Source organism: Callithrix jacchus, chromosome 9, assembly GCF_049354715.1.
Source record: "Callithrix jacchus isolate 240 chromosome 9, calJac240_pri, whole genome shotgun sequence".
Lineage (NCBI taxonomy): Eukaryota > Metazoa > Chordata > Mammalia > Primates > Cebidae > Callithrix > Callithrix jacchus.
The window spans coordinates 47,335,395-47,359,822 of record NC_133510.1 but is presented as its reverse complement, the minus strand read 5'-3'; the positions used below and the strand labels follow the sequence as shown (position 1 = coordinate 47,359,822).

The following is a 24,428-nucleotide window of genomic DNA, read 5'->3' as shown; positions in this document are numbered from 1 at the left end:
ACAACAGTTGTACCTGTATATGCAGCTCTGACAATGTTATAAATATTTCATTTCATTTAACCCTTACAATCCCTTTTAGTGTACTTAAAAAGGACAATTAAAATATCTCACAAAAGAGTTTAACATGGCACCAACAAATTAAAATAAATATTGGTAATAAATAACCAGTATCACCATACTGGTTATAGCACCTCAGTATCAACCCTGCAGACTACTGTGAAGACAGACTCAGTAAGGGATGTAACATGCTGGAGTTATCCATAATCAATTTGATAGTTTCAGGACACTGGGATGGCTTGATTTTTTAACTGCTAACTAGCTCACATTTATTTACTGTAATACACTTTTTATTGAAATTAGTTGAATCTGTAATCACACTCCTCACATTTATAGACTCTCTTTAAATTGGTATTTTCATTTTTGTATTCAGTGGTACGTCTTCCAAAAGTAAATGGGCAGTGTAAGAAGAAAATTTCTCTCACCAAATAAATTAGGGGTAAGCTACATTAAAGAAGTTATTTTTCTTTTTCTCTACTGCAGGACTTCTCAGAGTCTGTAATATACGTAGCAGGAGAAGAGAAATAAGTAAGCTGTACTTTTCAGGCTAGAAATCATCTACATGGGGAGAGTGAGTATTATAAAGACACAAAATATTACTAATTCATAGGTTTAGTGTATTTTTAAATATACTAAAGTGAGGACACCTGAACTCATGGATTATTTTGAATAGTACATTCAAAATCCTATGCTTTTTTTTTTCCAAATAGCACTTCATTTCATTTTAAAGAACTGACATTTACATTTTTGTCCTACCAAAAAAGCGTAATTTTGATAACAGATTTGAGTACTTTTTAAATAGTGTCAAATAGTATATGGCTAAAGTTGTCTATGAGATCTGCTTGTCAATTCAAAATGATCTACAGTGAAAATGTCTTTGAGAAGCACAATTCTCAAAATAGATTGCAAAGTTCGCCAATGTTAGGAGAGAATGGAATACTAAGAAGCAGCCTATTCCAGAGGACTTAACATCAATCCACATTAGGTAATAGGATAAATGACTATTTGTTGCATGCCAGAAATGACCACTCAGTTCTTACCTGTCATCTTTACTACTAAAAAAATAAAAAGATGATCTGCTAATATAAATTTTAAAAATCAGAACCACTGTGATTAGAGAACCTCATTTTAAAAAGTGGACATTCCTTGCTTTGTTTTTCAAAAAGGATTAAAGTCTGGATTACAGGAATCGATTTCATAAAAAATTCTTATAAATTAGCAAACTTCTTCATTGCCCTTAACCATTATAGCAGTTATTCAAATTCACCTAAAATAAACTACATAACCATCTTGGGGAGGCTCTTGGTTCTTTGATAACTTCTACTTACAGAAGAAGGAAAGGTTATCCTTTCCACCAGAAGTATATCACTTCCGTGAAGAATTCATAGCATTTTACTAAAGCCACTCCTCAGTTTTCATCACTATCTCTATTTCTCTCCAAGTTTACACCTCTTTCTCCTTCTCTCTCTCTCCCTTATATCTCCCTCTCTGTCATTCTCACTTTATATACACACATACATAAATATGAAAATCCATATAAGCAGGGCTACAGGATCTAAGATCTGAGACACTATATTTTTCATAATTAGTGAAAAATATTTCTTGTTAAAATAATGATGATCATGACAAATAATTATTTTAATTTTCCTGCTTACCTCAGCGACTATATACATAAAGCCTAAAGTCTATCCATCATAGTTTAAGGACAAGTTAACATCATTTCTTTTTTTTTTCCCACCAAAGAAACCACGATGTTAACATCCATCTTTAACAAATATGCAAGATAGTACTTCCATTTGATTGCACTTGGTCTTCAAGAACCATTGGTAGTCTGCTATAAATGACTTACCCTTTGATGATCATGAGTAAGACCAAACGCTATTTATACCTTTTAGTGTGCTAATATCATATGTTCCACAAAACACAGAGATCCTCACAAATTCACAAATAAGCTCACCTTGAAATTCATTTGTCTCCAAAAGAGCACTACATTTTCCAAAACCCAGAAGACTTAGTAGCCATTAGATGGCTATGAAATGCACTCTCAAGTAATAAGAGCATCAAGGAGCAACTGGAGGGGATGGAACCAGGGAAACTAACAGTCATGGAGCTCCCCCATGAAAATCAGTTGGGCAAATGAGGAAGGACAGTGGAATATAGTGTGGCTCCCTGGAAAAATAAGGTAACAAAACCTGAAGGGAAGCCAAATCAGCCCAGAGAAAATACAGGTGAAAAGCTAAGAAGTCTGAGTAGGGCTAGGTACCAGGAAAAACACAGGACCTGCAGTGAATCCAAGCAGCCAAGAACACCAGGATCTCAGAGATTCAATATCCATTAGCAGAGGACGCAGAAATGCAGATCTCTCTGTCCTTAATGTTGGTACTCATGTGTGGCCAAGGAATTTTATGGGAATTGATAAGTTACACTTTAACTGAAATAGAACTCTTTAATATTAAAGCCCAAGAAACTGACATTCAGAGGATGTATGAAACTTAATGCCTTTAATATCATTAGACATGAATTTCTAAGCCTATAAAAATAATTTTATGCATTTTATTCATTGCTAAGCTAAAATACATATAGAAAATTATAATTTATTTATTTTTAAACAATAAAAATAATAAAACAATAAACAATAAAGCACTTTTCCTTAATTATTCATTAATCATTCCATATACAAAATAGACTAGCCATTTAAAAAACAAGAAAATTAATGTTGCTTGCTTTTGGTTAGAGTAAGAAATATACCATTTTCAAATTCCTGGCTTTTAATTTTTAAAAAGTTATAGTTATAATTTTGACAATTATCTTTAAACACTTAAGGTCTTATGTCTAATAAAAGTAGCAGGCAATAGGTAATAAGTAAAAATTTGGAACTTAAACATCAGGAACCTAAAAGAAAATTGTTTATTGACTGGGTGTTTAATGTTTACTATTCACTACTATGTTTGAACTGTCAATTCATTATCAATTAGCTGTTGCTAATTTATTCCAAGTAAATACAATTACTAAAATAATATCTGAAAGAAAATTATAACAAATTAAGTGGCTCTTCTGGTAAGCTTTTTAAAAAATATGCCTTCCATGAAACAAAATAAAAACACAGAAAGGATTAACATTGAAAGCATAGTAGTATTACAAACATATGTATAAATTAAAAGTGGAACAATCAGAAGAGAATTTGAATTGTCTCACAAAGAGCAACTCCTTAAACAATGACCCATTTCCTTCCAAATATGGAATATTCTCACAATAAAGTCTGCAAAACCATCATACTAATATAAAATTTTAAAGTATGTTACATTGTAGGAACACAGTTATATATTAAACAATGGTATAAATGAAAGAAAATTTTAAAAGCAAAAGCAAAACTATCAGTTAAGAAACTGTTAAAGAGGATAATATTGCTTCATTATCACCCACCCTCATTTTTTTTCTTAATAAAAACATTCTGTGCTGTGAGCTGAATATCAGATAGCCAATTAAATTCAGGGGTCTTCTAAGTATGAGTCAAAGTTCACACATCATGGGGCTAGCCTTTATCCAAGCATTTGACAGTAAGTATCGAATATAGAAAAGAGAAAATGAACCTTATAGCTATTAAAATTATTTAATCCTACTGTGAAAGGAGAAAAAAATAACCTTTCTGACAAAATCCAACTAGTCATAATTAAGACCACAACAGAAGATATAATTAGATAGCATACATCAATATAATCTACACTTGTACAATTCTTAATTTTTAAAAAAAATACGTTTCCACCTGATAATATTTAATACCTTTGAAAACTATTTTTAGAACTACTACTTTTTATGACCTAACCTGACAGCCTATATTGAACCAACAGAAAATGTGATATTTAGAAAGTTTGCAGTTAAAAAAAATCACTGAAGTTTATCAGAGACCATCAATGAAGAGGATAATGACAACAGTTTAATCAAATTAAATCATTCGTTAGCATCTCCATTTAATAAAAGAGGACAATCAACAGGCTGTTCAAAACCAAAGCTTCCCTACAATTTCTCTACTCATCCTCATTCTGACCACACAACAACTATTTTCAATTCAAACCATGCATTCTGGAACTCCCTTTCTCACCCCTCAAAAACCTTAGTGGAATGAAGGGCATTAAAAGTAAACAACCAATAAATGTAACTGCATTACTGAGTCATGTGGGGAGGAGAGCAACATGCAGAGAAAATGGCTAAGTTGTTCACATTGGTAAAGCAGACTTTGTTCCACAAACTTTCCAAGAACATTGGTAGAATGCTTCATTTTAATTTATTTAAACCCATTTAAAATTTATCTGAATGTAGCAATTTGGCTAGGTTATTTTTTGCTCTCACAAAATGCCATTTTTATTAATACACTAAGAAAAAATATGAGCATGCTCAGTTTGATATTCTGACTTGTGTTTTGAGATCAGACTCACATAAACCTACAAAAGAAAGTTCTGTATTTATTTATAGGGGAAGGAGGATGAAAGCTGAAGGAATTTGCAACATAGAATCATGGCATAGTTATATCTAAGGAATAAATTAAGGTGTGTTAGGTCCTTCAAGTGGTTTACTACTGTTACCAGTACTTAGTACATGCTGAATCCTCTGATAATATAGTCAACATTTATTGGGTACTTAAAATGCCAAGAGGATAGTTCTTAGTTGTTCTGAATGATCTCTTTTAATCCTCAAAACCACTCTGTGAGGTAGGTACTATTATTATCTCCTCTTCGAAAATGAGTAAACTAAGGAAGGCTCAGGGAAGTTAAAGAGTTTGCCCAAGGGAACGCATCTTGCATATGGTAGAACCATACTCTAAAGGATGGTATTCTACAGCCCATACTTCTGGCCCATATGACTGCCAGTGTCTGGAAAATTCTACCATTCTTGACTTTCAGTTCTCCTCCTCCTCACAAAGATCCTCTCTTTCTGAGGGGGATTAGGACTCACAAAACAGGATTAGGACTCCTTCTGTTCTCCATACTACCTGAACTTACTTCCCCACTCACATTTTCTTTTATTGCAACTGCTTGCTTAATGTCTCTCCCACCAAACTATAAGCTTCATGAAGACAAAAGCCATACATTTATTGTTCATTTTTAAATCTCTAGAATTGTAGTGTTTAGCACATACAAAATATTCAATAAATATTTCATGAAGGAATGCACAAATATTTGACTACTGCTTTAAATATCTAACGTCCAGGTGCTATTCAGGAATCCCTATTAGTTACTGCAAATATTGGTAACTCATCATCAATAATATTAACAGCTACTATTTATTTAGTGTTTACTATATGCTTGGTCCAATTTTAAACAGTTTACATACATTCAGTTACTTAATATTCACACCAAAAAAAAAAAACATTTTACAAATGAGGAAAATGGTATTCAGAGAAATTACATAACTAGCTTCACATCACACAGTCAGTAAAATGTACAGCCAAGATCTGAATAAAGGTATCTGACTGTACAGCCTGTTCTGTACATTACCTCTAAAGAGGGGCAATTTTCAAACTGATAAATCTTCTGTTTGAATAGAGAGACATGATATGAAATAGTTAGAACAGAGGAGTAAGAAATTTTGGTAACAAAAACATCACTCCATAGATCTTGAAATATATTTCTTAAATAGCACAATAGCAGAGTTAAAAGATAGTAGCCTGTACTTGCTTTCAATTTTTTTGCAAAATTTAATAAATGTTTTACAAACTTTAAACAAGATTATTTCTGATTTTCAATTTGTGGGAAAAGTGAATCACAAATAAAAAAATGAGTCGAATTTGTTTTGACTGAAGTTAAATGGCATCTAGTATTTTTTCATGAAGAACAAATGTTGTAGCCCTAAGTATGAACTCTAACAAAATACACTTTTACAATGTCACATTATTACTCAGACTTTGTAATCAATAGTTTTAGATTACCTGCAAAAAATGGTATTTACAGCTATCTTCAGAGTAGACATTATGAATATGTTGTGATAGTTTCTTGAACTAAGGAAGCCCTATTTTCTCATCAAGGATCAGCTAAGCTCTCTGCGAGACAAATCACCATAGCCCAGATAGGTTTCTGAGAACAAATTAGATTTCTTAACATCTAAGCCCCCTAAAAGTCTCCATGAACCTGGTACACCAAAATCTGAACTTGGTATGTTCTTACTCTGACAGATTTAACTACAATCTTAAGTGGCATAAAAAAATGATGGCCCAATACCTGTCTTAAAAGCTTTGTATCCAACCTGAATCTAATCATGAAGATATAATCAAATCCAGATTGTGAGACATTACAAGAAGCAAGTGACCTGGACTCTTCAAAAACATCAATGTCAATGTCAAGGCAATGGCAGGGTGCTATTTACAATATAAACGGAGTAGAAACTAAATGCAATATCTGATGCTTGACTGGATCCTTGATTTTAAGTCTTTAAAATAGGTATGAAAAGCTTTACTGGGACAGTTAGAAAATGTGAATATGAACTGTATGTCAAATGTTATTACTGTATTAATGTTAACTTCCTTGCATTTGCTAATATTATTGTGGTTATATAAGAGAATGACCTAGTTCTTAGAAATGGTAGCCTCAGTTTACTTTCAAATGAATCAGAAAATAAAGAAATAAAAAGTTAAGTTGGCAAAGTTAATAGTAAAAAGTATAGGGATGCTCATTGTGCTACTATTTCAACTTTTCAGTACATTTGAATTTTTTGAAATAAAAATGAAAAATAAAATAGGATTCTGTATCTGATTAAATTAACATTTTTTAGGTGACCACAATGTTTTCAATTACAGAAAATGTAAAATCAAAAATCTTCCTGGTTGATCACACAGATTCACCATCATGATCTGTTAAGTGCCTAAATGTTGTCATAAGCAGCAGTGCTAGAATAATTATGCCACAGCCATAACCATTAGTTTTGAAGATAAGTGACAGTTTGCAAGTAGAAAAGAACAGTATTTTTAAATGATATTCTCATACCGATGAAATTATAAATTGTAAAATATCCTTTTATTCCCTACTCATTCCTGCAGTAGCCATCCCCACTCCTTTCATTCGCACTGATGTGTACTTTTGCCCTGCTAGATAAATTACAGTAGACCCCCTTATAGATAGTTTTGCTTCCTGCAGTTTCATTTACCTACAGTCAACTGAAGTCTAGAACTGTTGAATGGAAAATTTCAGAAATACACAGTTCGTAAGTTTGTAATTGTGTCTTGTTCTGAGTAGCAAGATGAAATCTCAAGTCATCCTGCTCCAGCTAACCCTGGACCTGAATCATCTCTTTGTCTAGCTTATCCATGCTATACATACTGTCTCAGTTATGACATGGAAAAACGGTAACATATACTGTATAGAGTCTGATACTATCCATCGTTCCAGGCATCCACTGGGGGTTTTAGAGCATGTCTCTTGACTTGCAGATAAGGGGGACCTACTGGTATTCACATAGTAAGTGCTCACTAAATATTTTTAAATGAATAAATCAAAATGAGAATATTTCTGCTTATACAGCATTCTTAATGTAGATGTGCAACTAAATCATGAAAAAATATGTAAAGTTATCTTATCTGCTAATTTAATTTTTAGGATGACATAAAATTAAGTCAACCTGGAGGGCCCAGTGAGATGCAGCATTCTCATAATATGCAGAAATGACAGTGTGTCAGAACAACAAATATATACAGTTTTCATGCTTCAAATGAAATAACGTGTGCTATGTTTGCTATACCCAATTCTAGGGTCTCACTGGGATGTTTTTAGGTACTTGAGCAGATCCAAAAGTGCTTCCTGAGGAAAATTCTTGCTTTGTCTCCATATACTCAAAAACCTGGAGCAAATTTAAGGACAGAGGTGGGAGTGCCCTCAATCTTGGCAAGAATACAACTCAGTCAAGAACTGATTGTTCCTCATCTCTTAGCAACAGCCTGGATGTAACTGTTATTTAAAGGAGATAGTTTAAAGGACTTGTTAGCCTTTTCTTAGATCTCTGCCTGTATCCTTTCACCAAGAAATCTACATACCTGGCAAACATTAGTTTAGCTACTTATAGAAGTGCCTTCTTCCACTAACTTAGTTATCATTCAATATTCTTTTTCTTATCTGGTCTCTACTAAAAATGGCAATGTGAACAATACCTCTGAATTTTCTGTAATATTTCTGTTGAAGACATTTTAAGGATTCAAAAAATAAATTATTCCCTCAAATATCAGGGCTCCCTAAACAATTGTGATTACTGATACAACAGGGAGCTTCTTTCTATCAGAAAATAATAACCATAAACTTCATTATGAATCAGGTAACTCAGAATTATTCTCAGCTAAGATTTTAGTTTTAGAAATTCTCTTCGCGTTTTATTTTATAAATACACACACATACATATAAAATATTCATGTCAAAAATCAATTTTATATTATACATATGTATAGTATATGTATATCGCATATTATGTGTATATACAAAAATATATATGTATATATATTATATAGTACCATATATATAATATGTAAAATGTAAGTGATTATATAACATTATTTTATTTTAAATATTTTTATCCTCTTAAGCAGCTGTAGTTCTAATAAATCCGATATAAACCATCAGTTTATACAACACATAATGTTTAGCATAATTTACTAAGTACTTGATATTTATACATCCATACATAGTTCAGTGTTACCTACCATATTATATGGAGTATTCTTAGAACTCTTTCTACATGATTAACATCTGTTAACGAATAATCATAATGTACTTTTCCTAAACATGCTAAGTTAGGAATGGTTTCTTGTTAAAGTTGTAAGATAACTATAATATGAGAATAATTATAATCACCATTTCACAGATTAAAGAATTAAGGCATGGAAAGGTTATATAAATTGCAAAGATCACAGAACTAATCAATAGGGAAGCTATAAAATAAATTTAAGCAGTCTGACTCCAAAGCACATCTGTAACTACAAAGTTACATGGCTTCTCCTTATTAAGGTATCAAGAAAAAAAAAAAAAAAAAAAGCAACAGAAGCCTTGGACGTATCTACATGTGAACACTTAAAAGATTAAGACTTAAAATAGAGATCCATGGATCAAGTCTACATTCATGTATATTGATCCAGTAGTAAAACTGAAAAATCCAGTGGCCAAAAAACATGTCCATTTCCATTCCCCAATGCCTTTTTGTTCCCATAAAACTGCAGTCATATTACCAGTCACATTATTTTATCATACCTAATTGAGTTTTCTACTCAGAATTGCCACACTCTTCCTGCTATCCAAATAAAATTAGTTAATCATGGCTACAAATTAAAGAATACCATATTAATTATACCATTATTTACCAATTCATCACAAACTTTTCCAAATCAATATCCCCACATGATATGTGAACACTGACATACTTAATAATTACTATACTCTAAAGTGGCTTTCTGCCCACTGAGCTAGCAAAAATTAATCAGATAAACTTTCTAAGCAAAAGTAATGCCTGTCTGTAAAGATATTATTTCAGTAGGTGGCTCACTATAAAGGACTTGAGAAATAGATACTTGAGAAACACTACATATTTACACTTCTCCCAGTAAGGAGTATCCATCCATAATATGCACTGGAAGTCAGTATCTCTCAAAAACTGTTCCAATTACCCACTACCAAGAAACCCTTTACATAAGTGTACATAGGCCTGGATATCCACCACCCAGCGTATCACCTTGTGCCATGAATAAGTTAATTCACTCAGGAAAAAATTAGAAGTTTATAATACAATTATTTTATGTCATTTATATCATCTACATTTTCAATATATATTCAGCATTTAATATAATGCCTGGCATAGTAGGGATTTAAAATGTATTTGCTGAATGAATAAATGTCTGCCACTAAAATAAATAATAGATTATAAAGTTATGTAAACACATTATTTTCTAGATTGGTACCATGTTATGGTTAATAGTGATAATGTCTGAGTTTGAATGTCCCAGCTCTGCCATTTATTACCTAGAAATTAGGCAACTCTCTCTGTTTCATTTTCTTCATTTGTGAAATGAGATAAAAAATAAAATTGTTGTGAGGCTAGAGTGAAATAATGCATGTAAAGCAATTTATAACAGAGTCTGGCACATAATAAGTACATACTGAATGTTAGCTCTATCTTTATATCTATCTCTATAAGTGTATCTCCATATGTATAAAGAGAAAGTTTGGATCACATCTTGTGGGTCAATTTAAGAAACTGTGTGTAGTATCAGCTGGGATACAAAAGCTGAAGGTATTCCTACCCCTCCACAAACTTCTTTAAAACTCAATAGTAAAATTAAAGATACACATAGTGTCATTTCAAAAAAGTAAACTTAATTGTACATTTCAAACATATAATCTCTAAAATAATGTATATAATCCCTAAGGAAACATCTTCCTTGCCATTTTAACTCTATGGAAGTTTGAAGAAAGTGACACTATTCATGAGGTATATATTCATATCTGTGAATGTGAGTGTTAATTACTGAAGCTTTTAAAAAAGTAACAAAATTCCACCTTGTCGTAGAAGAAAGCTAAGAATAAACACAGTTAATAAAAACCTAAGTCTTTCTAACTCATTGCTACCCTACTGAGCTACAAATTACTAGAATCTAGATAAAGATAGAAGTTTTGATTTCCTTCCATCCACAGCAAGGTATAAAGCAGCACCATCCAATAGAAATATGAGAGCCACAAATATGAGACACACATGTAATTTTTATATTTTCTAGTAGCCATACTTAAAAAGTTGTTAAAAAGAGGTGAAAATAATTTTAATATATATTTTATTTCTGCCAATATGCCCTAATGTCATTTCAACATATAATAAACATTTAAAAACTTAGTAAGACATTTTACGTTCTTTTTCAGACCTGTCTTTGAAATTCAGTGCATATTTTATGTTTACAGCACATCTTAGCTCAGATAAGTCATATTTCAGATGCTCAATAATGATATGGGTAGTGGCTATCACATAGGAAAGAAACACAAATAAAGAGGGACTCCGAGAGCATTTACTTATGCTTTCCTAAATCACATACTTGTTCATCAAGAGCTAAGAAGGTCTCAATACATATTTTTCAATTCGTACAACCTACATATACAACCTTGACAAATCAATAAGCTAATATATTCCAATAGCATGATTTACCTAATGTTTAAAAATACAAAATGCATCTCAGCTAAAGATGATACAATAGGTCACATTATTAGTCAAAAATTTATTTTTTGCCTACTATAATGCTGAGGAACAGTCTATAATCAACTGGTCTACAAATGTAAAAGGATCTAATATATGCTATTTACCAATGCTCTTCTATTGAGCATTTGGGGATTTGTCCCTCACCTTTAGGTAAATGAAATGGGTAAAAAATTAGATTTTGCCTATAATTTCCTATCCATAGCATAATTTCCTTTACTGAACTTGTGATGAAACAGTACTGCTCTGATTTAATACTATAAATTCAGAACAAATGGGAAAGCATTAAATTTAGAAGTGCTTCTGGCCCATTAACTTCCATGCTAATTTGACACGCACCATAGTATTCAGGCAACATACTCAGGAATAGAACCTACTCCTAAAGCAAACAGTACTTTATCTCATAACCATCTGGGGTTCTCATCCTAAGGGCCACTTGCTTAGTGTTGTCTGGTCATTTAATATTCTGAAGTACAGTACTAAGACCTACTTTATTAGTGAAACCAATTTTGCTAGGATAAGAAGACTGACATAGAAGAGATTATGGAGGGAAGAAAATTTTGGCTGAGGCCCTTGTCTGCATTATTTAGCTGAAGAAAATCACTGGTTATACATAGCATTCAAAACTCTATGGTTTTTCTAAGGTACCAATAAAAGTGATACCATTCTTAACATAGACAGTGGTCTCTTTCATATATTGCCTATAGTCACAACCTTAAGTGCCAAGCAGATGGTTGAAATCTGTTTTGTATAAAATGTGCGCTTTTTTTCCCCCAACTGTGTTCTTTGTATTCATATTCAGCCTAGGTTTTAGCCATCAAAACACTGGCACTATGTCGATCATTAGCAGCATTTTAGACAACTGGCAACTAAGGTATTCACTGTTCTCCACAAAATGTTCAGCTAATATTTCCCAGATGTATAATTAAGGCAAAAGATCATCTTCTTAAATTGGTATCAGCACTTTGGATGGCTTCTGGCTTTCAACAGATTATATCAGTGAAAACAATTTTTTATCAAAAATAAGAGTTCTGATTCTTGGGTGATTTGGTTTGCTTGCTATAGAGCCCCCCATGAAAAAAAAATCCATGTATTTATTCAAGCTTAATCTACAGTCCAAAGTATACGTAGCTAATGAAAAACCTCTTATGTTGCTTTTACTATGAAAATCTATAATATACTGGATTTATATACATAATTGTATCTTTAAGTTATTCAGTGTTTTCTAGTTTTCAAAATGTTTGTACAAATAGTACTTTAAAAAGAAATGGTATGTGTGTGACCTTCTTAGATTAACAGAAAAAATCACTGTTTTTAGTTGTTCAATCATTTATTTTATAAAATGATTCATTCTCATGATTATGCAAAAATAAGTGAACTTTAATTTGTATATCTTAAAGCACAGAACTGTTAAATCAGCAAATTCATTACTCAAATACTTAACATAATGATACTTACAAAAACAACTATTAGTGCATCAGATAGCCTATATATAAAATGACAAGAGATGTGTTTTTAGAATATTTAATCATTAGTGGTAAGCAGTTAGAGGAAACTATAGTTGCACTGCTGCTATTTAAGAACAAGTTACCTGGAATCAATAATCATAAGTATCTGTGAAACACTTATATTAACTACAGAACTAAAATATAAGTAAAACAGTTTCTTGTATGTGTTATTTTATATGCTGAAATAATTTATAGATATCTGACTAGTATGCTATAAAAATCATTTTTATTAAAGTGCTGATCATTTTACATTTGCCAAAAATTAAACCTAGTTTTAAAAATCCGAATTCAGTGGCCTGCATTCAGACATATCCAAATATTTTTATAAATTTTTATAAGTTTAAGCTGGCTCATTTGCATTGGGAGATAAATAATTTTATACTTATTTTTAAGTCCATTCATAGATGCATGGCTGAAACCCAAACGATGTAAGTGACTTATACATCACAAAGTTCTAATCCTTGATTTAGAAACTCTAGAAACATATGCCAACTTTGTATATAACTAAATGCTGGACTATAAAATATATTAGCAGTAAGTTGCCCAACTGGATGATTTCCAGATTTTCTTTCTGGTTTAACAGTAGGATATTTGCACATTTCTCTTTGGTCCTAGTTCTAAATGTAGTGCCGGTTCAGTGAGGTTATTTTCTTTCTTTCTTTCTTTTTTCAGCATTTGTATCTATAGAGGGAGAAAAAGAGAATAATACCCATTCTTCATGCCTAAAAGTGGCAGGAATCAAATAAAAAATTCTACATAATTATTCTGCAAAAAAAATTAATTTTAACACAGAACATCCCTATCTCAAATACATGAATCAATATTTTGAATAAAAACTAATTTGTACAGAGATTTCATGATACCACAGACATACTGTCTAAGTAGAGACAATGCGGAAGGACCTTAGATACGTATGTTCCTGATGGTACAACTACAATGTTTTCCCAACAGTGCATTAAAAAAAAATAGCATGCGACCTGCCAAATATATTAATTAACAATATATGAAGCCTGTCCTCTCGATATAGCTCTTTTAATGCACACTTCATTGCTTTTTGCTCTACTCCCTTGCTGTGTAGGGCTTAACATTTCTTTTCTTCAAATTGCCAACTAGCAAGTATAATATAATGCATATCAAATTGACTGGCCTGGTAATCCTAATAGTTATTTATTTTGAGAAACACTCAAAATTTTTCTTTGGACTACATGTTTGTAATCTTAGTTGATCTTGCTACTTTCCAGACTAATATTTTATTTATTCATGTAAAGATGAATACTATCCAAGCCCCTATGCTGTACTAATGCTCTTCTGCAGAAGCTTCTTATTTTTTCTTTTCTTTTATCCTTATAAATAGACATTTAGCTCTCTGACCTAAACTGCCACTCTTAGGCTTTTCATATTTCCCCATAGTATCTTGTTCATTAAACCATATGTAATTTATCTTTTACAATATTTGTAATTGTTAGCATGGTGATCTGATGTCTGAGAGTTTGGGGAACACAAAATGTGAATGTTATCTTTTGAAACACTTCAAATAGCTCAGAGCAAACTTGGGCACTTAATCCTAAATAAGAATTATACATAATATTTAGATTAAAAATTCCTAAGTTGCACTATGGTTGCTTTTTCCTGTATAATGATACCTAATTGACAGGTAAACTGAAGTGATTCTGTATGTAAAGGCTGATCATAGAGATAATCTCCAAATAGCTGCAAAAATGCAAAAATTCTGACCACTACAGTTCGGAGCTGGGGACATCAAATATGTAGTTCAAAGTATAAAATTTTAGAGATAACCCATTTTAGAAATTATTCATCCTATCTCCTAATTATACAGATGCATACACTAAGAGCCAAAGATGTCTCAGTTTGTAAAGAAGAACTAAAACTTGAGATATTAACATCTAGCTAATAGCGCTTTGTACTGTTACATTCTAACCCCCCGCCCCCCAAAAAAATCAGTGAAGATACTGGCAAGTATAAATCTTAACCTAAAAGAGGAAATTATTCTATTTATAGAGGAGATAAGTCGTATTACACACACACACACACACACACACTCGATAGGTATGCTTTAAACCTTAACACTAAACTTCCTTATTATCTCAATCTAAAATCTCAAATATTCCCAAATATTACTCAAGTATACCTTGATTCACCCAACGTCTTCAGTTCAAATTTTCCATTAAATATGCACCGCAATACCACCTCCAATTTTTTTCAAGCTGGAATACTATTATATGTCCCTGTAGCACATGCCACAGGATTCTGTGCTGCAAACAAGAAAACGGAAATGAACCTTGTTTGTATTTCCATGAAATATTCCTTCCTTTCAAGATTTTTTGCCCCAAACTGCAGCTTCATTAGAATTTGGCAGGATTCATTCAAGAGATCAACTGCCCTATAAATGAAAAAGTTTCTCCTGGCTTTCTAACTTTTGCATGTGCATTTCCGTGTAACTATTACATTCCCTAAAATAATCCTTCATATAACTGTCAGTGACTTCCAGTTATCTTTTAATTTACTAATAAAGGTCTAAATATTCTGTCCCATCACTTTGGTTCTTTAAATTGCTATCAGGATCTTTTGGATAGGCTTTTATTTCTCTAGAAGAATGCTTTTAAAGCATTAAATACTCTTAAACTCTTTATAGGTCAAATTAGAATCATTTTATTTTTCCAGTAATGCTAGCATTTTTAGAAATAATTACACTCTAAATAATTATATCTCATAATCCTTAGGGTCCTAAAAACAATACCTTTTTCTCTGTTTCCCAAATTCTAGTTATGTTTAGAATGGGAGGAAAACAGAAGTTCTACTCTCAGGAATAGCATTAAAGTTATCTCTCTTTTTCCATTCCTAGGTGTTCTGTCTGACTATTGGTATTTTGACTATTACCTAAAAGTTTTCTTTACATCTTGATAATGCTGTATTATAGATGACAAAGAATCTGAATCTGATATTGCATATTCAGTTATTCATCCAAGGTCAAAGTTGAATTAGTGAATGCATAATAAATTGAATAGTTTGGGCACCTGGTCATTCCATTCTACACTAAATAATGAGAATACTATACATTATCCTAACGAATCTTCAACATATCTTCGAGGACAGATAAGAAAAAAGGAAGGAAATATTAACCTGAATTATATATGACATCCCCCTGCAACCTCTTTTCAAACATATTATGAAACTCACTAGCTAATAAAAAAAAAATGACAAAGGGACATCAGGAGAGGAGTGAAAAAAAAAGTCTTTGGACTTTGAAAACCATTGCCCAACAAATGCTGGCCCAGGGCAAATAACCAAAGGAAGAATTGTAGGCAAACAAATAATACTTTAACTCTGCAATTAGAATAAAAGTGTTTTACAACTTTTTCAAGCAATCTATATTAACTGTGAAGGAAAAATTAATAATATAATAAAGTATTACTTTTTCATCTTGTGTTCTCTTATCTTTAGGAATACTTGTCATTTTCAATGTTGTATTTCTTTTTCATTAGGATGCTCTTTTATTAGATAAATATAAAATCGTTTAAAATGATACATCAAAGATCTTATGTAAAAGTTTCACAACCAGAGTTTAAATAACCTATCTCCCTGGTATTTCAATCGTACTTAATATAAAAACAAAAAACAAAGGCAAACTCAATACTAATGTAAACACTGACTACATTCTGAAACAAATTTTAATTAAAAATATGCCAAAAAACACAATTTGGCTCTATCTCTTCTTTTGCTCCTATATTAAGAAATTAACAACAGGCAACACAGGTTAACTCTTTCCTTTCTTTTCTCAAAAATGTTCCTGAAGTCCTAAATGAGAGGACACATCCTTTATAAAATTGCTGCTGATTAGCAATTGATCTAACTCCCTTAAACTGCCAACATCAAATTTGTATAAGGTTCTGAGGCTTCTTTTTTTTTTTGGCTCTATGCAGTGAATTTCATTTCTTCATATTACACTTACTCTCAGTGCATCTGATCCTTAGGTTTCAATGTAACAGAAATGATTGGGAAAGGCAGGGGAACCAAGAGTGCATACAACGTAATGAAAGCCTATGCATCTCCACAATGAGAAATATTAAAGTAGAGCTACACATACATTTTTAAGAAAGATCATATCTTCTGTTTTTTAACATTTTCTTTTCTAAAACACACTTTCTTTCAAAGATGTGAAGAGCAGAAATAGAAACGCTGTTACATATGAAAGTTTCAACGGATTTGCTGCCAGCAGCTTTTCTTTATAGTGTTCCTCTTACCTACACTATGTGTTGGCACTGGCAGGTAGCCCTAATTCGTTAGTAGCCAAATTATTTTTGTCCCTGAAGTACGAGAAATCTCCATAGCACATGAATGAGACATGGTTTACTAGTTTACACACATTTTATAACTCCAAGAAACCAAAACTCATTCACAAATGCTTTCATTTCAGCAAAGAGAAGGGCCACAGAATACCAGAGATACCCACTTTGAATTCCTGCTCCCCATTGTCCATGAGAAAGTGAGGAGAAAAAAAATTTCTTTAACTTCAATAAAGAACTTTGATCCTTAATGCAAGAAAAATAAACAGCCTTCTGTCCACCACACTCCACATTTCATTTAAGTCAAAACATTTCAGTACAAGGCATTAAGAAAACACGTCATTTAGTAATAAACCTAATGTCTCCAGATAAAAATTCATCACGACGGCATAGTAGGTTTAGATAATGTGGTACATAATAACTAGCATCCTCATATTGCATGATCATCAGATACATTTATATGCTGTTCTACCACCTTCACTAAGTTATAGAGAAAAATAATAAGAAATAAGCAACACTTAGAAACATATAACACAAAAATGCTGATTTAGCCATAGCAAAACATTTCTGAATTTTAAGGCAAGACAAAAGTAAATGTATTACACTAAAGAGCCAACTGACTAAAATGTTACTTAGATAAAAGAAAGAGAGGTTTGAAATACAATGAGCCGAGTTCAGGTTTGAATTGACTTAAGGTTTGACACTGACTTCAAATGTCTATGAACATCTACAAGCTTTTGTTTTAAATTTTCCTTCTGTCATGTTTTATGGGCAAAAACTCCTTAAACTACCTTGTAATAGATTAATTACTTTCAAGCTGGGTGACAAAAGGGCATAATGACCGGAAAATGATACAAAAGAAACAAAAAATGCATGTTAACAAGTTTATCAACAAACCTGGGTAATTCTCATGAAGTACAGATTAAGGTTCAGTGGTTCCAAACTGGCAGCATTCAAATTGGGTTCATATTTGGGTTTTTTGTTTTGTTTGTTTTTTTAAACCACCTGTCCTAAAACGACATTGTTTATGCTAATTATCTTTGTTTATGCCACAATTCTGTTTGTTTACTACATTCTTTTAAAATACCATATCCCTATAAACAGTTCTCACCAGAATTCTTCTAAATCTTGTTTCGGTCTGGTCCTTCGCGGCAGCCCACTGAGCAGAATGCAGCTCTACAATGAAGGCGCAAGAGCTGGGAACAACTTTGAGTCTCTGACTCCTCAGGCTGGCAAAGGGAGGGAGTACTGCTGAGGTTTTACTCTCAGGCTCCAAGGGAAAAAGATACTGAATGTGGAGAAATGCAACACCCCCCTATTGGACAAGCAAAACCATATGCCACAATATCTCCATAGAAGATGTATGAACTCTCAATCAGTAAGTAAAGAAAAGAATAGATAACACTAAAGGAAAGAAAAAACAGCTTCCAAACTGCAGGAGAAAACATAGAGGTCAGAAAGATATAAAGGTCTTCTCCTGAACTACTATCAGCTCCTGATCATAATGAAGGAAAATGTGGCATTCTCCTAAAGCATGTCAAATTTAAATTTTTTCACACTCTAGCAATAAAATAGGTGATACTAACAACTTGATCCTGTTTATCTACATAGCAATCAAATTTTACATTTAATACAAACGACCATGCTATCAATCAATGAAAGAGAAGGAAAGAGAGAATGAAGGAAGGAGAGAATGAAGGAAGGAAGAAAGACTTTATGTTTTTGTCCATTTCTTATTCAAGAAAATTTTCCATTAGGAAGGAGATATTTCATACTTTGGCTAAATCTTTGAAAATCTTTTTATCTTACTGCCATCATCTGAATCAGAGACCTGGCATACTGTAGCTATACGTGAGTTAGTACAAGAGAAAAACTTAGACTAGTTTCTTTCCCAGGCTGTTGGATAACCTCATTGAAATTAAAAATGAATAACAAATTATGAAGAAAAACAAAATTCATCTGTTATACTTATTTAACTTATCTATAAAAAGGGAAGTATTCAGCCTACATAATGCACATCTGCATTATACAATGTCCTCATTAGGTTGCTGAAGAATTGATAGTGGAAAGAAAACAAACAATAAAAATCAGCCTTTACCCATGAATGTAATTTTGCTTTCTAAATGCATTATGAGTATAATCCATATGAAATAGTTTCCAACTCTGTGGAGGGCTAATATGCTAAAGAATCAGAACAGGTCTTATTATTTGCCTCTCATGTATGATGCATATACAGATTTTTGCCAAAAGCTCCCTAAGTACAGGTAAATACTTTATTTAACATGTACTTATGATATTGAGAAACATAAGCTAAGAGCACACCAATATGTGAAGTAATCATATTTGCACATTTCTATGTCTATCAAACCTGCTAAAAACTGAGAGGTTCACAATGTCACCTGACATTTAACCCTTAATTGTTCTTGGTAATCAGTCAGGTCTCCTGCCAAGTCTTCAGGACAGTATTCCAGCATGAGTGTGATAGAAACGTGGTTTATGAACTGCCTTATGCAAGCTGCATTCCAAACCAATGTCTTAGCTCAGTTAGCTTGCAAATTATTGACATGGTAATTAAAATCTGTACTCAGTTGTAGATACCATGTCCTCTACAAAGTAGTAAATAAAAGATAAATAAAATTATTTGAGGCTATCAGAACATCTTGAAAACATAATATCAAACTTACAGGTTTACAGTTGCCATTAGGTGACAGAATGTAACTTTTCTGTGTTTCACACCTACAGTGTCTCTACTAACCTGAATGTACTTATCACTCATGAGCACAACATTTTTTTTTAAGTTTTTAATTAAGCAAAATATATCTGTCTGTGTAATAAATACTTCTTTACTATGGTCAAATTTTGGTAATTAAAGTACCACTAATGTCAGAGAGTAGTTTTTTTTTGCAAACCTCTAGTAGTAGCTTTTCATGGGAATTTTATGAATTAGTTTGTAACAGCACCTGATGTATATTTCTTTCTTCAGAATAAAGCTGACAAGTTTGCTAATCAGAAAAAAAAATATTGATTTAGTCAGTATGACCAGAAATAAATCTGATGGAAATATGAAGTAAATAAGTTAAATTTTATTGCAGAAGGTTTTACTATTGTAGTGTTCCTTTCAACATCTAGAAAATCTGCTGCCTGTTGTCTGTACCAATTTGGGAGAAGCAATCAAATAGGTGATATGAACAACTTAATTTGCATAATCCCACTACTTTCAATCCCAACTTTTTTTCTCCTTCCTAGACGTTATCAGAACTGTCTTCTGAAGCAATCATTTTACACTTGCTATTTAAGTTTCTAACATAAAGCAATTAGACACGGTAACAAATAGCTTAGAGACAAAACTATTAAATTACAACCAAAGAGGTCAGATATAAATAAAAAAGAAAGAAACAGAATTAAATGTTATTGAGAAAATATCAAAAATGGCTATCTTTACTTATCACGAACAAACTAATATTGACATTTAAGGCAAATATTTTCTTTTCATCCTTGAAATATCCAAAAGCAGGTGACATTTTCAAAGGAAAACCTTAAGCCACAATTTATCATTATTTACTTTCAGTTAAATATATAAATTCATTGACTTCTTTTAAAAATTTGGGGAGAGTTCGGGCATTCATTCTAATGATGCTATTTACTCCCATTTAAGATCATGGTGTCAGTTATGTTTCCTCTAAACAGTAAGATGTGCAAGACTTCCCTAGCAAATATTTTTTTTAGAAAATATATGCTCATTTGCTTCCCACCTAGGAATTGTGTTTTTCAGTAATCATAATCAACTTATCACAGGGATGCTTGAAAATAAAATTATTTAAAGTTTTTTACTGTTCAGAATCACTGTTTTATCTGCACTATCACCTGCATATTTTTAACAGACAATGAAATTGTTACCACTTCTTAACTATTTAACAACTGTTTATTAGTCTGACAGTACTGACCATGTTCATTTCTAGGGATGATAATATAGACATATGGAAATCTAAACCCAAATTTTAATCCTGATATTTAAGTTTTGAATATTCCTAAAAGTTCAAATAGTCTACAGCCTGGAAAGAATAAAAGATGGACAAGATTCTACCAATGAAATTAGTAAAAATGATCACATAAAACTTTTACAGTACATGCACCCCAAGCAACTTATTATGTCCTCTAGATCAAAGTTCTCTGTTTCATAAAGAAAATTAGAAGTCTCCTTTTACATTTCTAAGTCTGAGTGAAAAATTTGTCTTTAGCAAGGGACCCAACAGAATAAAAATTAAGTCAATAGAAATGACCTATTTATTAATGAAAGTTGCAAACAGTTGAAAAGGCAAAAAAAAAAAAAAATCTAATTACATTTGATAGTGTAGTTACATTGTAAATACCTCCTTTGGAGAATATAAATATTCAATATTGTGTCTACATGATATACTCTATCATGCATGGGTGCCTATAGAGACACTCACCCGTACAAATTCAATGTAAACAAATAGTAATGATTTGCTGAGATCTTTGTATGTATTACCAATTACCACCACAGGGGAAATTATTAAGGAATGTTATATTATATGACATTTTTCAGAATTATTTCAGCGACTAATATTTCTAAATGTGACAGTCATACTAACAACTCTATTGATTATGACTTGCTTATTTAATTAGCTAGTTAGAAAAGCACGCCTCTGGGTGACAAAAAAATGAAATTCCTACCAGGAAGAAAAAAAGATGTTAACAGATTTGAGCATCAGAATAGGAAAGGGAAAAGTTTGGTTTAAAAAGAGATAATTGAAAAAATACAAATAAAGTTCACAGCAGGAAGCTTTCCTATATAGAGAAATAGGCTACAGCCAGTTAATATGTAACTACCTTTTTATAAGTACAATCTGTTAACAGGCTTACAAATCAGTCTCAGAGTTGTATTTGCAAAAAGTATAATTAGAATTAAAGAATATTATCATTTAAGTGCTACTCTGTGCATGCTAAAAAATTTAGCTGTGTTAAATTAGCAAATTGCTACATTAGGTAATATATGGTATGTTCCACGATGAATAACTTCAACATTTTCCTACAAAATAAGGCTGTCTTTGCAAATAAAAGCTAACTAATTAAAGAGTTAATATACAGAACTGAAATTTTTAATTCAAAAGTGTTAAGAAAGCTCAAACAGTCGCTGGAATTATCTAGTAAGGATGCACTTTAATTTTAAAAAAGCAGAAGAAATCAAAGAAAGATGACAGCATTGAAGTATATATGTTGGCTATTTTACTTTCTTCCCTGATTTGATATCGGCTTCTCTAATACATGACCACATTCAAGCGTTACTTTATCCTCAATACTCTTTTTTTCTTCCATTGCTTCACTTCTAGAATGTTTTAATCTTTGTCCTTTCTTTTTTCGTCTTTTCATATCAAATTCAGTCGTTTGAGCGATGAACAGCTTGACTTAGCATATTTTTAACCAGCTGGTCTAGCACCTAGCTTGCATTGCATAGTCAGATACAACAAATGTTTATACAGAAGGTAGCTTTCATGAAAATGAAAAAAAGCCTGGGTATCATGCATCCTGGCTTTTTTTAGCTTTTTTTTTTAATTCACCATACAGAATACAAAGTTTGAATTCTTTTTAATGGCAAACAACATTCTATTTATAGTTCAAAAAAATGAACTTATGCTGGGATAAGAACTCAAATTTAAAAATTGCAATGTGTACTTATAGGAACATTAAGAGGGCTACAATTCTTTCAAAGCCCTGCTTTACTTGCAACAACATCAAATAAAAGGATGTTGCAGATATTTCTCTAAATAGGAACAACTTAATTACAAATACACTATTCCCATCATAGCAAAATAGGAAAATACAGTAAATTAAAATTCAGTTAAGATAGCTAACACAAAAAGTGGTCACTAAAACTTATAAAGAGAACAGACCCATTTACCCCCTCTTCCCCCCTATTTTTGACACTTATGGAGTATTCTACTAACATAGCATTGATGTTAAATTTTCTTTGCTGGGGAAAAAAAAAAAAACGCTCTCTTATATCAACAAAAGGTCATGTGCTTTACTGAGCAGCTTCCAAAGTTTTACGGAAGGATCAAATAGGAACTTATAGCCTCCGTTTAAAGCACCACTAAACCCTTCTGTCACCCTAGCTATTACATGAGACAGAGATGCCGAAAATGGTAACATTTTGCACAAAAGCATTTTTAAAAGGTGGGGAGAAAACAATCAATGAAGGAATAAAGTAAGAGAGTGAATGAGAAGGAGAGAAGCAGCGAGTTGGGGAGAGAGAGAGAGAGATGCTTAAGGTTCATTTAATTTGCTGTTGCAGGACGTAACCTGAAAACATTAGCAGAAATCTCTCGGAGACTTTGCAAATCAGTTCAATTTGGTCCGGGCAACCACAACAAAAAATCAGCTAACAAGATTGCAGAAGCCCTAGCTAAAAGCTTCTCTTAACAAACACGTTTTGGGGGAGCATCTTCCAATGATTCAGAGACTACTGTAAAATGGGAGAGTTGTACTTTAATATATTAGGGGAAAAAACTGTACTCACCTTTCAAACTCCTGAGGTAAATCAGGGTCAGTAAGCATGCTGGAAAAGCACAATTTCCCTTTGTCACAGCGGCCACCTATGATCGTCTCCAACTGAACCTGTCAAGTGAGTCCAAACCTTCTAAACCAATTGATTTTCTCTCTCTCTCTCTTCCCCCCTCCCTCCTTCTCTCTCTCTCTCCCCCACTCTCTCTTTCTCTCTCTCTCTCTCTCTCTCTCTCTCTCCCCCCCCTCCTTCCCCTCCTCTCCCTCTCCTAGGACTCCTTGACCAGTCTCTTAAAGGGGTAGTACACTTCCAGCAGCGGGGTCTAGCTGCTCCCCCCTCCACGGAGCCACAGGCTCGGGCTGCAAGGCTCTAGACAACCTCAGGGTGCCTGTCCTTTCCTTTTAATTCTCTCTTCTAGACATCACCGAATGTGAGAAGTCAACTCATTTAACACGTCTCCCATACTCTCTCTTCTAAATCATAAAACTCACACACACACACACCACACACACACACACACCCCAGTATGATTCTGTAAAACGTATTTGCTACTGATTAAATACCAAGTCTATATAACAGAAGCCTGATTAAATTGCATTTATTAACTAATTAAACAAAAAATTTAAATGTTGGTAATAGCATTTTTACACAAAGAATTGTTATTCCTTCTCACCCTTTTCTAGGCTTTCTCTGTTCAACACGGAAACGCACGCACACACATACACACACACACACACACTCACACACTCACAACAATCGGGCATTGTTCTGAGGGAAGAAAAGCAACTTTGACAGATTGAAATATAGCAGAGGCCCCTTCAAGGAAACCTGTAA

At 32.6% G+C, this 24,428-nt stretch overlaps 1 protein-coding gene and 1 long non-coding RNA gene across 31 annotated transcripts in view; one reads left to right on the top strand and one right to left on the bottom strand.

The window, feature by feature from the left end:
- Positions 1-24,428, bottom strand: part of SOX5 (SRY-box transcription factor 5) — a 1,034,770-nt gene that overhangs the window by 391,498 nt on the left and 618,844 nt on the right. For 4 of the 30 annotated variants that reach the window (XM_078339087.1, XM_035258419.3, XM_078339100.1 and 1 more), the window contains exon 1: positions 23,610-23,799. The exons of 23 other annotated variants lie outside the window; for them this stretch is intronic. In XM_078339087.1, the coding sequence (XP_078195213.1) occupies positions 23,610-23,647 (38 nt within the window). In that variant the 5' untranslated portion in view covers positions 23,648-23,799. Of the gene's footprint in view, positions 1-2,337; positions 2,358-18,182; positions 23,800-24,428 lie in introns of those variants that run through there. 3 more of the 30 variants (XM_035258432.3, XM_078339099.1, XM_078339095.1) reach the window with 2 other exon arrangements.
- The window catches only part of LOC118144414 (uncharacterized), a 45,047-nt gene continuing 38,930 nt past the window's right edge, over positions 18,312-24,428 (top strand). Inside the window, exon 1 of the long non-coding RNA XR_004729237.3 lies at positions 18,312-18,449. This is a non-coding gene — a long non-coding RNA (uncharacterized LOC118144414). The remainder of the gene's footprint in view (positions 18,450-24,428) is intronic.